At 45.8% G+C, this 16,622-nt stretch overlaps 2 protein-coding genes across 7 annotated transcripts in view; one reads left to right on the plus strand and one right to left on the minus strand.

Moving 5' to 3' along the window:
• RIPOR3 (RIPOR family member 3) overlaps nucleotides 1-5,207 on the plus strand; it is a 49,056-nt gene extending 43,849 nt beyond the window's left edge. For 4 of the 5 annotated variants that reach the window (XM_065754040.1, XM_065754042.1, XM_065754041.1 and 1 more), the window contains exons 17-22: nucleotides 1,021-1,182; nucleotides 1,334-1,492; nucleotides 2,418-2,620; nucleotides 2,865-2,948; nucleotides 3,824-3,914; nucleotides 4,894-5,026. In XM_065754040.1, the coding sequence (XP_065610112.1) occupies nucleotides 1,021-1,182; nucleotides 1,334-1,492; nucleotides 2,418-2,620; nucleotides 2,865-2,948; nucleotides 3,824-3,914; nucleotides 4,894-4,994 (800 nt within the window). In that variant the 3' untranslated portion in view covers nucleotides 4,995-5,026. Of the gene's footprint in view, nucleotides 1-1,020; nucleotides 1,183-1,333; nucleotides 1,493-2,417; nucleotides 2,621-2,864; nucleotides 2,949-3,823; nucleotides 3,915-4,893; nucleotides 5,027-5,196 lie in introns of those variants that run through there. The other variant, XM_065754043.1, reaches the window with a different exon arrangement.
• Nucleotides 5,208-8,648: 3,441 nt separating this feature from the next.
• Nucleotides 8,649-16,622, minus strand: part of PTPN1 (protein tyrosine phosphatase non-receptor type 1) — a 36,134-nt gene continuing 28,160 nt past the window's right edge. For both annotated transcript variants that reach the window (XM_065754048.1, XM_065754049.1), the window contains exons 5-9: nucleotides 15,021-15,158; nucleotides 13,527-13,736; nucleotides 12,773-12,934; nucleotides 11,949-12,184; nucleotides 8,649-9,605 (exon numbers count right to left, since the gene is read on the minus strand). In XM_065754048.1, the coding sequence (XP_065610120.1) occupies nucleotides 9,398-9,605; nucleotides 11,949-12,184; nucleotides 12,773-12,934; nucleotides 13,527-13,736; nucleotides 15,021-15,158 (954 nt within the window). In that variant the 3' untranslated portion in view covers nucleotides 8,649-9,397. The remainder of the gene's footprint in view (nucleotides 9,606-11,948; nucleotides 12,185-12,772; nucleotides 12,935-13,526; nucleotides 13,737-15,020; nucleotides 15,159-16,622) is intronic.

The raw sequence follows: 16,622 nt of genomic DNA on the forward strand, positions 1-16,622 counted from the left end.
TTAACTGTTGGAGATAACAAAACAATAAGGGCACAGTGGGAGACTCTGAAGGTTTTTGTTCCCATCTTGGTACTGTGCAGCAAAACAAATGCAGATTTTAGCTGGAAGCATTTGCTGACAGATCTTATCTGAAGGATTCAAATACAGAGAGATGCTCTGAGCAAGGCTCAGAAGAGCCTATAGCACAGCACGTGCAGAGTCCTAAATGCAGAACAGAAGGGCACTTTACTCCAGGTGAGGCCTCACCAGAGCAGAGCGGAGGGGGGAGGATCCCCTCCCTCGACCTGCTGGCCACTCTCTTCTTAATGCAGCCCAGGATCCCATTGTCCTTCTTGGCCACCAGGACGCAGTGCTCGTGGCCAATCTGTCATCCACCGGGACACACAGGTCCCTCTCCTCAGAGCTCCTCTCAGCAGCTCATCCCCCAACCTGTACTGGTGCATGCAGTCATCCCTCCCTAGGTGCAGGACTCTACACTTACTCTGTTAAACTCATCTGGTTCTTTTCTGCCCAGCTCTCCAGCCTGCCCAGGTCTCACTGAATGGCAGCACATCCCTAAGCTGTTCCTCCCAGCTTTTATATACAGGACGGTGCTTTTATGAAGTGTTTGATAAAAGAAAGCCTCCTTCAGCCTATGTATGGAGGTTCAGAATTTAACTCTTGTGAAGGTGCATAAGGAAGAATCTCTTAAGATGCTTTACTTCTGGCTGGTAGAAGTGAAAATGGTTCTGCTCACAGAAAGTTCTTTTGAAACCTAACTTCAGTGATGGGAAAAATGAATGACGAAGCAAAGGGCAGTAGAGCTTTGCTAAGGCATCTCATTCAGGTCTCCTAATGACAGTTTGGGGCTGCAACACAACCATCTTGCTGAAATGTGTGCTTGCAGACGTTAAAACCTCCAGCTTTGATCAAAGCCACCTATATTATGCAAACTCTAGATATGCCACCTGGTGCCTCATTTCTCAAGTAAAATTCAGAATCTGATAAAGTTTACTGACTTCCTAAAATATGATTTTTCAGTTATTCAGAAGTATAAGAAGAAGAAGCACTATCTGAAAATCTGGAGTGATCTTGCAGAACCTGGCAGTATCTTGTTTGCTTCAGCAGAAAGATTGCATCACGCCCTGAAGTACACACTGGCAGTCAAAGTGAAGGAAAAATACCCCGGCCAGTTGGAAGCAGGTACAGTCTGCTCCCTGCACCAAGGGCTGCTTCACTTCAGCTGAATGTTATCACAAGAATGAAAGCTGTCCTCATGCATTTAAAGAACATACTTGTTTTAGCAGCTCTGCAGCATTTCCTTTATTCATTTGTTCCTTTCTGTTTCTTTCAGTTTTGCGAAGGTTGCTGGAGCAGATCGTCACCTGCGACGGCCTGCTGCCCGCGCCACGTCTCCAAACAGAGCCAGTGACTTTATTCCAATTTTGTAGCTACCTGGAGAAACACCAAATTACCAGCCTGGAAAAACACGTAGGAAAACTTGCTAAAGAAGGTAATGGCAGCACTGGGCACAGTTTACTGGTGCAGATCAACTTCCAGAACAGAAAACCACCCAGCACTGCACTGCCAATTTGTTTTAATTCCCCTTTGCAGCTTTAACACAAATAGGACTGGGTAGAAATAAAACAGAAGTGTGAAAGTTTGTCTTAAGTGTCAAAAAAAAAAAAAAAAGAGTTCTGAAATATACTGCAGGAACTGCTTCAGCAACCATCTACAGGGAGATCAGAGGAGTGCATAACTGCAGTGTTGCGTGGCTGTATCAGCAGCAGTGACACAGATAACAGCAATAACATTTCAGATGTTACTAATGCAGTTCTCAGAGGCAGCCCATGTCTTGCTGGAATTTAGCCCAACATAAAGGCACTTTAAACTTTGTCTGTATTAGAAAATTATTTTCAAGATGACCCTGCCATTGGCTGCATCTTTAGTCTTATTTCAGTCTGTTAGGGGACGGAGGACTTGTGCATTACAACACCTGCAGTATTCTTCAATTTCAAATTGCCAATCCAGTGCCTCGCTTCCTCTTCCTGCAGATGACGTGCTGTTCTCATCAGCCAATGCAGCTAGATATTTCTGAGCTGTTGGGAAGAAGTATTGAGCTTGATCATCTTTTCCTTATTTTAGGAAGGTTGTGGTGGCTGTGATGTCCTGGGTCTGTCAAGGAGCAGGCTTTGCTGCATGCTGTGTTGAATGGTGGGATAATAGGCACTGCTCCATTTGTTGCCAGGCTTGGTGTAGGAGGAAATGAAACAGTGAAAGAAGCCAGTAGTGTCAAAGGGGCAGTCGTCCTGATGTGCTCCCTGCCCCCCCTAGCACTCTTACTGCCGTGTGAACAGCTTCCAGACAGCGCTGGGGGAGTCAGTCCTGTGGGAATCTCTCCACTGACCACAAGTGATGCTGAGTCCTTTCACTTGCAGTGATGCTGATTGAAGAACTGCAGTGCCCTGGACGGCTGAAGACCCTGAAAAAACTGAAAGGAAGACGTGTGAATCGGCTGCAGCCGCTGCCTCAGTCCTTGAGGCTGCTCAGCATGCTGCAGCTCGATGAGAACCACCGCGTCAGCAAAGCAGCCACAGCCTGCCTCTCCCGTGCAGCAGCAAACAAGAGCTTCAGGGACAAGGTTAAATCCTCCTTCCTATAGCTTTTCTAATTAGGCGTGGGGCGTGCGACTGTCGTGTCTTTCAGCAGTGCTGCTACCCCCTGTGCCCTCCATTCAGCTGTTACCCTGAACTGAAACCTCATCCGTGCTCAGGTGACTTCTGCATGTCCTCGATTCGCTCTCACACTGATAACTCAAAGCTAATGTCGGTCTGAATTTGAGTGCTTGACTGCACTGAAAGGTATAAAACTGTTTTGTCTTTCAGGCTCTCCTTTTTTACACCGATGTTTTAGTTGGCTGTGATGCAAGACTTCAGCAGGCTGCGTGTTTGGCCCTTAAAAATCTCAGGGTGTGTATTTATAGCTGTGCTTGTTTCTTGTCAGGTCTGGCAAATGGCTGAATGCTGAAGTGTGACCTATTTTTTAAAATCTGGTACTTCTTCACCTTCCTTTTGTCTGGAATTAATGATTTCTTTGACTGCCAGGGTACCAAAATGTTACTGCTGTTACTGAGAGCAGCAGGCAGCAGGAGCTCCACACAATGTGGAGTGCCTCAGTTTAATCTGACAGGCACAGCACAGCGGGTTAAAGGATGCTTCTCAGCTTCTTCATTAGCACAGCAGACAGGGCCTGACTGGGGGACTCCGGGTGTGCAGGACAGCGAGCAGTGGAGTCACCTCTGTGTGGAGTCAGCTCTTAGCTTTAACTGTAGAAGTTAAATCAGATCATCTTATTTTAATAATAGCTGATAATAGAAAATAAGAACAGTATTTGTATTGCTATGATAAACAATTGTCTGAATGGATTTCCATCTACCTAGCAGCCACGAGTCTGTAATCAGTTTGCACACAAAGGATTATTGATGGCAGTTTCTACAAGTGTAGCTGTGAGATGGGCTGACAAACAAGCCTTGGCTAAGTCACATCTGCACAGCGAGTGCCTCCATGGCACAGCTTCCCAGTGAAGGTCCTCACTGTTCTTTGCTGTCCAACGGTACTGCGGCAGTGAACTGGACACCAGAGTTTTAACCTTTTTTCATGTTTTAAAACAGGAGAGAAAGGACGAGGCAGAAGTGAGATCACGCTCAGAAAAATTAAGTGCAAGCTGATATATTAGGGGAGAAAGATCCCAGTCACGAGAAGAAATGGGAGATTGTGTGTTTACTTTGAAAAAGTGTTCATCCAAATGTTTGCTTAAAAGCTTCCACTGCACTTTTCTCAAATAGGGCATAGAGAGCATTGAGCAGGTTGCTCACCTGTGCCAATCTGAAGCAGAGGATGTAAGGAATGCGGCCAGGGAAACTACGCTGTCCTTTGGTAAGTTGTCATGCAACTTAAAATGTGGATTGTGAAGAATAGTGTGGAAGTCCAAACCAGAACAGGCCTGGAGCTCTGCTTGTGTGTTGTACACGAGCACACCTAAGGCAATGGAAGTGTTTCATGAACAGCCATTTCATACCATTAAGGTGCCACATATAATAACCAAAGGCTTCTGTTACTGCTTGCAGAACCAGGCCAAGGTTATTGCAGGACAAGGTGCTGTAAGAACCACTGAATTTTTTGAGGAGGTGGCAGGTAAATGCTTCAGTTGCTGACTGCTGCTGGAGTACCTATTGATGCTAGTGCTGGCATCAAATTTTCCCCTTCTGGCTATTGTAAAAATGCTATTGAAACCCAAGGGATTAAAATTACGCTGGTTCTGTGCCACCAGATGACTGAAGACCTTTAATATATAACCGCAGCAGATCCGTGAGCCTGGCAGCTCCGTGCTGCCTTCTCATTCCTGTTGTACAAACTGTGTGTGTGGTTCTTCACGAGTGCAGTGAGTGCCCCGAGGAGCTGGCCTGCTCATCAGATGTCCATGTTCTTTGCTCCAGGCTGGAATGTGCACTTCTGCTGAAGGCAGAGTTGTGTGTGAAGCGCCTCGCTGCCAGGAGGACGCGGTCTCCTGGGAGATGGTGGTGATTTCCTGCTCTGCTCTTCCTGAAAGCACTTCAGAGCTGTGCTTAGCTCTGGGAATCTCCAGACTGACTTCACAGAGATGCCCAGGGCTGTGTGCACTGCAGAGCACGCTTTCCAGCTGTGATGCTCCACACTGTTAATGCTGTGGAGGTGTTTACAGGTTATTTTTTGTAGCAGGTTTTGAACTCTGCTGGTTATAGAGGTTTGTCGCTGCTGAGATCCTTATTAGCTCTGTGCCAAGTCACAACAGAACTATTTCTCACTATTGCTTTTCTCAGGTTGCTTCTAACTGCTTTCTTTTCCTCAGCGTGAGACGTGTTTTCTTTCTCCATAGGTGAGAAGGGACGGCAAGCCTTCGAGAAAATGGACAGGATTTGCTGCGAATTGAGGGACACTGTGCAGCAAGAGGCTGAAATTGAGATCACAGTATTTTAGTGGTGGAATGTAAGGAGGTAAATCCTGCTGTCCTCACAGCCACCTGTGGGTACCCGGGGGTGGAGTGCTGTTGTCAGTGCCTTGTTTCCTTACACCCTGCTCTGGACATGCTGCCTTCTGACAGTGGCTCTGTTTCCAAAGTGGGCACAGTTTGCAGTCTAAATCAGACAGACTGGAATCTCCTTTTGTTTTTCACTTTCAGCTGAATGAAACAACCACGTGGGGTGGCTCAGGGCACCGTGAGAGTGAAGCCTACATCTCCCAGCACCACTCAACCTGAGTGGTGTGCAATCTGCCTTTCTCTGAGCAATGCAGGTCGTCCTCCAGCAGTCTGTGTGGACAGCAGCTGCCACGTGGCTTAGGGAAATCCAGCAGCACTGTTCGGTGGTTTCTTTTCCTTGAACACACTTTTGGTGCTGAAGAGAAGCTTCTTGTTCCAGAAGCCATTTTTCTTTAACTTCTTTTGGTAATCAGTGTGACTGAGGACAGCCTGGGGAAGGATGGGAAAGGCCCAATAGTGTATATCCTCAGCAGTTTGCAAGGGGAAGTTTTTTATCGTATTAACCATGTACAAATCAGACTGCCATAGGATAGGTAGGGCTGTGTAAGGTTTGTAGGAAAAGAAAACACTTTATTCCTGTAGGCATAGGTCAGGGCCTTGTATAATCACACACCCACTGCCCAGCAGGGGAGGGTAACCGTGACATGAAGTCTGGCTTCAGGTCAGGGACTTGAAAAAGTGTACATATTTTATTATATACTTTTTAGCTATTCAGTATTTATTTGTTGGATTTCATACTTTCTGGACTTTATTAAAACTTGAGACGAACCCTGCCTGTCCTTCACACGGGTGCAGCTCAGGCACTGCATACCAACCTGGGCCGTGTGCCATTGACGTCTGCTGTCCTCTGCTCCCCCCGCCCAGCTCGGGCCCACGCGGCGCTGGCAGAGGGCACTGCCCCTGGAGCAGCAGCTCCTGGAAACCCTTCAGCCCTTCGCGGTGCTGAGGTTGTGCCGTTCCAGAGCACCCTTTAACCTCCCCTGGAAGCAGCTGCTCCCCGATTCCATCTCTCCTTTGGATGTACCGAGTCTGCTTTTCATGGACAGATCTGTCCGGGGTGCGTGGCTCAGGCGGACCCCACTGCACACTGAGGTACAGCAGAACCCCCACAACCTCAGTGCGGAGGCACCGTGCGGTGCTCAGGACGGCGATTACTGAGGCAGCGTTAATGGCGGGTGCCTAAGCTAAAAGAAGGGGCGGGGGGGGGGGGAGAGCTCGGCCCCACTGCTGCAGCTCCAGCACAGCCCTCCCGAGGTCGGGGCCTTTAAGCTGCGGGTGCCAGGCCGCAGCACAGACGCAGCAGTGTGACACCAACGTTCCTTACAAAAAGAGTTTTATTGTTACAACTGAAACGGGAACTGAAAACTGCTATGGAAACCGAGCAAACTGTACAGTTCTGTAACTTCTGAGGTCTCTGCAGTGGCTTACACAAAAGACGATACCTGAAAATGTGTTATACCAAAACATTCAGCTTTTTGGGTTTTAATTTTTTTTAAAAAAGAGTATCTTGTGTTGAGCTGTAAAAAAAGAAAAGTCCTGGCTTAAGGCATAGAGCAGAGCAGCTCCCTGCGCTCCTACCGAGCTCCACGCGGACAGCTGTGCGGGAACGGGTTCACCACACACCCACTCTGAAACGCTACTGTATATACACACCCAAATACTACGAGCACAGACAGGACACCAAAACAGAAACACTTCACAGCATCGTGAGCCTTATCCACACCTCCGTGGCTCATGGGGCACACTGAGTTCTGCTCCTGGGCTGGGAAAGCACGAGGGCACAGAGGGGCGTTCACAGCTTCGCCCGCGGGAACTTCCTCGTGCTCAGCAGTGCCTAAGCACAGCACATCTGAGTTACGAAGGGAGGATGCTCTACTTCTCTCAAGGCTGAAGTCCAAAGCACCCCTTGGGAGCGCTATGGTTTGCTTTTTTTGCCTTTTCCCGAGGGGACCCTCGGAGCAGAGCACTGTGGCAGTCCTCCAAGAAGAGATCTCTGTCCCTGAAAACAGCGCATCGCGCGCCGGGAGCAGAGGTGAGGTGTGAATACGGCCCACGCCACACTCTGGAATGTCTGTACTGCTCTCACTCGGCTGAAACGAACCATGCTGACAGCCGGGGTACACTGAGTACGCAGAGATTTAATAGAAGTCATGCCGAGTTCCAGGCGAGTACGTGTTACCTGATCAGCGCGCCCTGCGGCCGAACGAGGACACCCAGCAGCACCCCCTGAACCGCAGCCACCGAACGAGCAGCTCATGCAAATGTAACGGGCACATCGGGGCGCAGGAATAGACGTTCTTTCACCTTTCAAGCACATGGTGCTGGTCAGGATGCTAGAGGACTTCACATGCATTCTAATACAAACGATGTACAAATGCTCAGAACAATGTTCTACCAAAGGACGGAGGGAACAGTGGGGAGAAAGCGATCGCACACTGCATCTTAAATACACAGATGAGCCATTATATATTACCATTTTTCTATACTTATTTTTCAGGATTCCAGTAATACAACTAGCTATTACCTGGGTACAGCATTACTGTTCCAGTACTGGTCTGACCAACAGTCTCACAGGCAAAGCATCGACCCCCAGCACGACCTGAGGACTTAGCACTGTACTCGTGACCAGCCCTTGAGGCAAGCTTAACGACAGGCAGAACAGAAACAGCTCCCCCCACTTCACCTCTTTATGCACTGAAGGAAAAGAGCTACACCTACAGACACAGCTCTGCAAAAATAAAACATGGAGTGGGAAGAGACCTATTAAGATACTCCACAGTGATGACTGCACTGAGAATGGTGGTTAAGTGCCGTGAAGCACAGAAAAACAACAGGAACTGATTAGCAGCACTGCTGCAGATCAGCTGACGTGGTTTGGTTTCATTCACTTCCTCTTTCAGTAGTGAATTTTAACTCTTCTGTTCTGTGACATCAGCAAAGAATTCTTTGCTATTATTTAAATCATCGTAATTTGGTACTAATGTGACTAAGGCTGCTCGGTGCAATGCAGGCACTCAGTCACAGCTCTACCCCTGCACCCAAATCCCTCATTGCGGGCGCTCATGATTGGAGTGCTGGGCCTGAGCAGCCCCCCCCAGGCTCACCCCCACACCTCCGTGTCCAGTGATCACCACGCAGCGTATCCTCAAGCCACACTACACCAGTACTTCAAATCTTTGCTTCAAAATAAGCAAAACACCCAGATGCCTGCATCATAAAGCACCCGAAAGGCTCTGAGACCAACACGTCTCCGTTGGGCTTTAAGGTCTTAGGGAAGCTGCCTGCTGGCCGTGCTCTCGCGCTCGCTGCCTGCGGTGCTGCTGAGCACACAGCACGCTATGCCACACCAAGGAGATGTGGAGTGAAACTGCATTTTACATTCCAAACAGTGAGGTTTAAGAACTGGTCCTTCTGAATGCCAACCAAACAGCTGCAAAATGCTGGTAGATGTGTTTTGGTTGAATTCCCCTTCCTATTTCCTTCCCTCCCCTCAACTCCTCCTAACCCAGAATACAAAGGTAAGAACAGCTTTACAGAGGATGGTGCAATGTCAATAGGTATATGTGCAAGTAGAGCGCCAGAAAGCCAACGAGAAGATACATTTCTTTAGGAAAAAAAACAAGGAAAAAAGAGCTGGACATGTTGGCATACCCTGAGCAAACGCAGAAGCCTGTCCTATACACAGCGTACGACCAGGAGCTCTTTCAGCAAAGTTCTGCCAGGATTAAATACACCAATACCACAGGCACTGCCCACAGCTCAGCCTTTAACAGACGAAGCAAGTTAAAAACCCAACCCAACCCAACCCCCACCCAGCCACAGCTGCCCCCACCCCTTCCAAAACATTTACATTCTTCAGGTATGTGGGTTTACTTTTCTTTTTGGGGATCTCATCGATGTAAGTGGTGTATTTGGTTACAACACTTGGAGAGTACAAGCAAGTCTCACTTGTGCCTAGCTTTTCTGAAACAAAACAAAAAGAACTGGCTTTTTAGAAAAGGCTAAAAACAACAATGTGTTGTAATTCCATTATTGAGTTTTTTTTAAAAAAAGAGAAACAAAGAAAAACAAAGAAAAACAGACTATTTGGCATTTTCTCTGTTTAACTCCTGAATGTTTTATGGCCCTGAGATTAGAGTATCATGTTCTTGGGACCACAGGGCTCGATAAAACCCTAGTGCAGCAATTCTCTCTTTAACCCTAACCGAAGTTCTGGCCTTTCACCCTAAGATCTCTCTCTGCTGATCAAGGCTCAGCGCCTCAAGGAGCTTTCTCGTACAGAAGCTTATTACAAACCGGTCAGATGGTGTTTTCTTCAGGGTCAGTCGTGCTGGCATGTCCATCAGTGAAAACATACCCTGTAACAGAGGTAAGCTCCTGCTGTGAGGAAAGTGAACATGCATATATTCACTAGAAATGGCTTCCAAGTTGTCATCACATTGTCATCGTCATCTTCTACGCCTTCTGACTTCACCGACTCTTCTTTGTGGGGTGAGACGTGCACGTTTTCACCAACAGTTCTCCTCCGAATTTCAGTGTCTTGACTAGTGCTTAAGGACAAATGAACACATGTTCAGTACTGGATTTTCCCTATGAAGAAGGAGCTGACCTATCCTCAACCGCCTCCTGCTTCCACTGCTCCTCCTACATCCCCACAGCCACTGAGACAAGAAAGGCCCAACCTACATGTGGGAACATCAGGGTTCTGAAATCATGCCCCTGCCCACCGCGTCAGAAAGCGATGGAATTACAGTCTGTGCAACCACGACTCGGGCGGGGCGGCCATGTGCACTGTGATGGCTTTTAGTGATGGAACTGAAGACTTCTCCATCTTTAATAGTCTTCAACACTTCTTTTTCTAGATACAAAACCTCCATCATGTCGGCAGTATACTGACACCCAGAGAGGGTTCTTAACTGGAACTTTTAGGCCTACTGTACAGCTTTTTCCACCTGAATCTAGAAAGCAGAGCATCACCAAAGCTGGGAGAACAAGTAGAGTGGTAACCAGCTGGGAGCTGCTTTGCACAGGATCTCCTACACATCTGCTGGCAGCTCGAGTATGGAGCCCAGCAATGTGTCATCTCAGGCAACAGACTGCTTGGGGAGGAAAATGCCCCACTAAGGCTTCTGCCTCTTCTCTGCTCATCTCTGCCAGCTTGTCCATTCCCCAGCGCTCCACTTCTTCTGCCTCTTCCTTCCCTATCTACCTGCCCACCCCCCTCTTGTCTAGCATGTTCTTCTCACATCCCTTCTGGACTCACTGTCCTAGACACGAGGACCACAGCACTGATCAACAGGAAGCCTCACTGATCAACAGCTACAGTACTGCTGTGGAATTAAGGAGCTCAGGATGCAAATCCCAGCCTTTTCTAATGTGGAACATTGCTTCAGATAGGATTTCACTTTAACAAGGTAACAAACAGATGTCTGGTGCAAACCAGCCTCTTAATTAGTGGGGAAGACAAGCAGTTCCAGAGGATGGATGACTCAGCCCCAGCCTCAAACTAGTGCCCATAATAAAATTAATGTGTGTCTGAGCTGCTCTGAGCTGGACATGCCTTATATTCATTTAGACTCAACTGTGAAAGGTATTTCCAGGAAATGCACCAGCCCACATTGCCCATCCAATCCAAACCTTCCCTCCTGGAGCATGAAACCACTCCCCCTTGTCCTATCACTACCCCAAGTAAAAAGTTGATTCCTCTCCTTTCAGCAATCCCCTTTGAAATACTGAAGGCCATAATGAGGTCTCTCACAGCCTTCTCCTCTCCAGGCTGAGCAAGCCCGTTTTCATTCGTGCCTATTCCCACTTCCAAGATTTTTGTTCTTTTTAGTAAAGACATTTGGAATTTGAGTAATCCACTTCCCAAATCTCCCCCACTGAATTAAAGAATAAAATCCCAATCTAAACACAGTTTCCATTAAGCAGGCAAAGAACACTTTCGTTTTCTCTCTGCCTCCAGCAGAATTTGGGGAGAGATCAGTTCTGCTCATGTTCTCAGCCTCTGTGCACTGCTCTGTGAATTAAGAGGTTTATTTTGAAGGAAGACTGCTGGGAACGTGTCTCTCTAATCTCCAGTTTGCAGTCATACACTCCCTCACTGGTCTGATTGAATAAAATACATCAGCTCTACCAGCTGCATCTGTTGACAAAACTTTCAAGCACTGCAGAAAATACTGAAACTTGGTATTTTTATTCCAGTGTTCCTGGATATGAAGCTGATCATGTCTTCTTAGAAGGCTAGATAGTGGGGGAAAGCCAAACTTTTCATGGATCGCCTCTGCTGGAGCCGGGCAGTCTTCAGAAGTCACTGTTAAATGCTTATTTTCTGTTCTGAATAAACTAGTGAAGGTTGAGGCTGACTGCAGCCAGCTCCAGCCGCTCAGATGAAGCGGGAGGGACATCTAGCGGCCACCGGCAGGCAGCCGGGCTCCTCCGCGGTCAGACCTCTTCTCAGAGCACTTCCCCTTACCCGTCGCTCCTGACAGTTAAGGTTACAACGACAGGTAGAGAAATTCTCTGTTCACGAGCCCCTTCTTCTACTCCTCTCATCAAAAGCAGCTTTGCTTAGAATTAATTTCACGTTCCTAAGTGCAGCTAAAGCTGTCAGCTAGCGTGGCTGCAATTAGCACAGCTAATGGCAGAGCTCCCGTGTGACACACACATTCCGTGTAAACTGAGACTAAGCCACCTCATTCTGCTGCCATTTCTCTCACTACTGCAGGGTCCCACTAAAGAAAATGCTGAAGAACTTTTCCATAAAGTATGCACAGATTGTTTTGGAACTGCTATTACATTAATTCAATCAACAGCTGTTCAGGATTTTCCATATTAAAATATATTACCGAGCAAGCTTAGGACAAGCTAAAGTGGGAAATGAAATGAATTACCTGTCTGTGATCAGTGGCGCAGACGAAAAAGCTCTGCCATCTGGAACCATCTCTTCAGCAGTGCTGGCAGAGCATCTCACCTCCTCCTCCGCCACTTGATGCTTAGGAAGGAATTCTGCATGTTCGTGCATCCTTCCATTGTGCATTTCTGAGGTTCTCTTTGGTGGTCTGGGAGGAGGTGGGGTATGTTCAGGTGGTGGGTCCAGGTCTTCATTGGAGAGCTCTTTCCACTGTTCCTTTAGAGAAGGAAATGCCCTTTTCAGTTTTCCATTATTTATTTTATTGAACTACTGTCACTTTAATTTGTCAGGGCTTTACACTCTATCTTCTCACTTATTTTTAGCATGCCTATTCATTTGCATTGAAAAAAAAAGAATGAAAAAAGGGACACAAAAATAACAAATCTGAGCTATATCCAGTACATTGAAGACAGGAGGTATGTAAGCAAGAAATTTTAACCTATGTCTGGGAATAGTACACAGCATGAAGTGGAACTTACGTTGCCAGCTTCGCTGTAAGGTTTCATTGCGATACTTCAATTTCTGTCCTAACAGAAAGCTGATGGAAGATGAGGCAGACACAGCCAACCCTCCCCCAGTTAAGGTGCCGAAAAGTACACAGGCACCAGCTATTACTCTACAGGGCTGCAGGAAGTACTCTGAAGACAGACAGTAAAGTGCTGCATTTAAGTGCTGCATAATATAAAAGTGTATTGAAGCCGATGGAATTTAAAGCTTCTTTCTGTTCTGTTGATCCCACTTATATTCTACAGTTAAAGAGTTGCAGCTTACTACACATCTGGTTCTGCAGTCAGTAATACTCACCTGCACTGAAGCATCCCCCATAATGAATTTTGCCCCCTCAATAACAGCTAAGTAGGAGAACCGAAGCTGATCCGCTGTCTGTATAAGCCCCATTCTGTACTTCCTCATTTCTAGGAGAACCTGTTTAACATCCACAGAAGAAGGATCTTTCCGTTTGTCCATCTGAAGATAAAAATTTGAAACATACTTTAAGCTCTGACAAGATTCAAAATGATGCCTGGCTTCACAGTCCAGCTTACTGACTGTCCTATACAGACTGCAGTGTTAGTACGCTAAGAAAAAGCTCAGGAATGGAAAACTGCACCGGTCTCTATAATCCTCAGTGTTTTCCCCTTTTTTTTGGTCTTGTTTTGAAGATGTAGAAAGTAAAATAATTTAAGAAACAGATACTCTGACCTAGTTAGTTGATCTCAGTCAGTGACAGAATGTATTTCCATTGTTTCAGGAATTACTGTACATACTGTAAATACAGGTATTACTGTATTTACAGTGTTTCAGGATAGCTTACACTGTTTTTTAGCAAACACATTTCTCTTTAGCACAGGGGTAAAAACCCATCCTTGCAAATCACTCTAAAATTTGGAGTTTTCTTCCCCAGACTCGGATTGCCAGTTAAGAATGAGATCCACCTTAGTTTTAAAATGGAAGACAGTCCCAAACCAGAAAACACCGCAGCTCTTTGTACACCAAAAGAAACCACTCTTCAAGGGAACTCTACTGAAACAGAGCATCATCTGGGCACAGCAGTGCTTACCAGCAGAAGACACGTATCGACCAGACAGAAAGTTCCTGATCTCCCAATTCCTGCACTACAGTGCACCACAACAGGTCCATAGTCAGCATTAAGCGAGCCAGATTCTCTCACTTTGAACAGGAAATTGAGGAATGAAGCAGGAGACTCTGGGACTCCAAAGTCAGGCCACGTGGTGTAATGGAAGTGCAGAATCTCTCTTGTTTCCTGCGTCTGTAACAGACAGTACTTATGAGGAGTTTCAGCTGGGCACACAAATCAAGAGCTGTTCCAAGTACAGCTGCTTACAGCCATGTTCTAATGAGCAAATGCAATTCCTCACACGTTCATATTGTCCCACATACTTAGACACGCAGCTTCAAATATCAGATAGTTATATAGCTTCAAACATTACATGTTTATGGTTTTAGGTCAATTTCAAATTTGTGGCTATGGAAAAACGTTAGCAGTAAATCTGGTTCATATGACAGGGAAGCATCAGCTCAGCTTTCTGTGATATTCAGACTACACTTTCACTATTTCATGAACATTACAGCTTTAGAATAGTTGATTTAAATTCAAATGACAAAGTCCCATACTCAGAAGAGGTTTCCACATCTGCTCAGCTAATAAACTAATCACAATTAATTACCCCTTTTTGTAAAAGTCCTCTGTTTTGGGCAAAGGAGACTGATAAGTAAACTTATGTATCATCTACCTGATGCTTTTTTCAGTATAGTTCAAATGCTTGCACTGAGACAGCTAGCACTACTGCTGTCCAACCAGGAATGGCTGAATACTGTTTGAGGAGTTCTCAAAATGCTGTACAGCAAGCTACAGAAGCCCTTCCCACTTTCTGCAGACAGAACACTTGCATGACAACTCACGTGTTCCCTTTCATCTTACTCCCAGACTGGAAACTTTCTTTCAGGACTACTGAATCCCCGATGCTCACATCCTGTTAATTCAGAGGTATAACCACCTGAAGCATGGCCATGGCAGATACACTTAATACACCAAACAAACTGCAGTAGCCAAATCCTTTCTTGACTGTCATTTAATTGCTCAAATTTCTATCTGCCTCCTCACATTTCCTGGCAGAACGAAGTGCACACGATGTAAAGGAGTATTGATACCTTCCAGTACTGAGCAGTATGAGGACAGAACAGAACCATGGCTAGAATGCCACAACATACACACCTAGCTCACGGCTGGGAACCCTACACACTGTCTGCAGTTACCCACACTCATTGAAAGTGATGGCAGTGCTCCTCCCCAGCCTCACCCCGGAGCTTTCCATCAGGGGTCACTGCTCTGAACGACTGTTTTTGTCTTTCTCCTCTGTCACAGTAATGCTCTAATACCAGGCAGCTTCACAGAACAATCTCATACAGAATCACCAATTCCAGCACAAAATCTGCTGCATTTCACAGCAGTTTTTTTCAGACCCTCAGTGATGAGGTGAGTCTCACCTCACACAGAATAAAGGAAGTGACAGCTAGTAGTTTCTGTACTTACTGTAAGGTTTTCCAACTCTAGTTGCCGCACTGTGTAATACGATTTTATATCTTCTGATATCAAGGTTAGCTTCAAGTTTGTATCTTCAAAAAACATCTCCTTCTCTTCCTTCTGTGGCCAGTACTGTGCACACTTTATCTACAAACAAATGGGTGCCATTTATGCATCATTTATACTTGTGTAAAAGGCAAATATAACTATCCTAAAATACACAACACTTTCTCTCATTTTATTAATAAGAAGGACTAATTTCAACGTGAGGAATAGCACTCTTCTTTTTTTTTTGCTGCAGAACCACATCTTTTTTTGTATGAGTCAAATTATTCTGACCTAAGGACTGAGGATAGCTTTGTGGCAGTAGAGCTCTTCTACATGGAAGCTGGAAGAGCATGCAACAGGATTGTACCTCTGTGGAATAATCAAATAAAATAATAAATAAAATAATCAAAATTACCAGTGTCATTATTTATTGTAGCTTGTATAACACCATTAATAACAACCAAGAATGCCCAGTAACTTTCGAAATGAAAAGCTGTCGAACACTGCCAAAACATGGACTCTGATGTACGCTGCATTTTATGCATTACCTTCACTGAAATATTTCCATTTCAGAAGATATGTCAATGAGAGCAGAACAAACCATAAAGAGTCAGGAATTCAACAGATAAGCTACTACAGAAAATGACAGCACGACATCGGATGAAGTTTGGGGTTATTCCTTTCACTTACCACAACAATAAAAACAGCAGTGAGATCATTCTGATTTTACACAGCACACCTTAAAAGCAGAGGGCCCTGTGCTCAGCAAACATCCCTGTTATGTCTTTCTGGCTGAGTTTCAGTTTACTCAGCAAAGTTCTCCTGCTATTTCTGCCATTAAGCACTGCTCCTCTGAAACAGGATTTCAGCCACCACTTGTGCACAGCTCAGCTTCCGATGGGAACGGACTGCTGGACGTGGTGAATGATGCTTTTATTGAAGGCCAAATAATGTGGATTTAACACTGAAGTGGAAAAACGCCAGTAAGTACAGAACAGCCTTCTCACCTCCAGGACCTTTTCTGACAGCACTTTAATAAGGGAGTATTTCAGTCTATGGTACACTTGTTCTAGCTTTGCCCAGACTAGTTCTAGCTTTATTCAAATTGCATCCTCTAGTTTCTCAGGGTCTAGAAGGCAGTTAAAATTCTCAGCACTTCTTTTTTTTTAGTCTTAACGTTTAAGAAGCAGCAACAGCTTCATGTCTGATTTATGCATCAAACATTCCTGTAAACAGTATTTTGTTGTGCTCCACTGCTGGCCCCCTACTGCCACATGCCGAGAAGCGTTAGCAGCCAGCCCCGAGGGGTCAGCATAACTCATTCTGTTTGAAACTACTGACACAGCAGAGAGTGGGAATGGTTGGAAAGGAAGAAACTACTGAAAACTGCAGTTATTGCAATTCCTGAAGATGAAGTTTCACTTGCAGTACCAAAAATAAAAGCAAAACACGCAAAATCACCATTGCAGTTAATAAAAACACAACTGCTTCCACAGAACTTTCCCGATGATTGAGAATTCTTTCCTCATTATGCAAAGCCACGCACCACCCAGTTGTCACTGG

The sequence above is a fragment of the Cyrtonyx montezumae genome, unplaced genomic scaffold, assembly GCF_038088225.1.
Source record: "Cyrtonyx montezumae isolate F1298 unplaced genomic scaffold, pur_monq_1.0 scaffold_9, whole genome shotgun sequence".
In the NCBI taxonomy this organism is placed as follows: domain Eukaryota; kingdom Metazoa; phylum Chordata; class Aves; order Galliformes; family Odontophoridae; genus Cyrtonyx; species Cyrtonyx montezumae.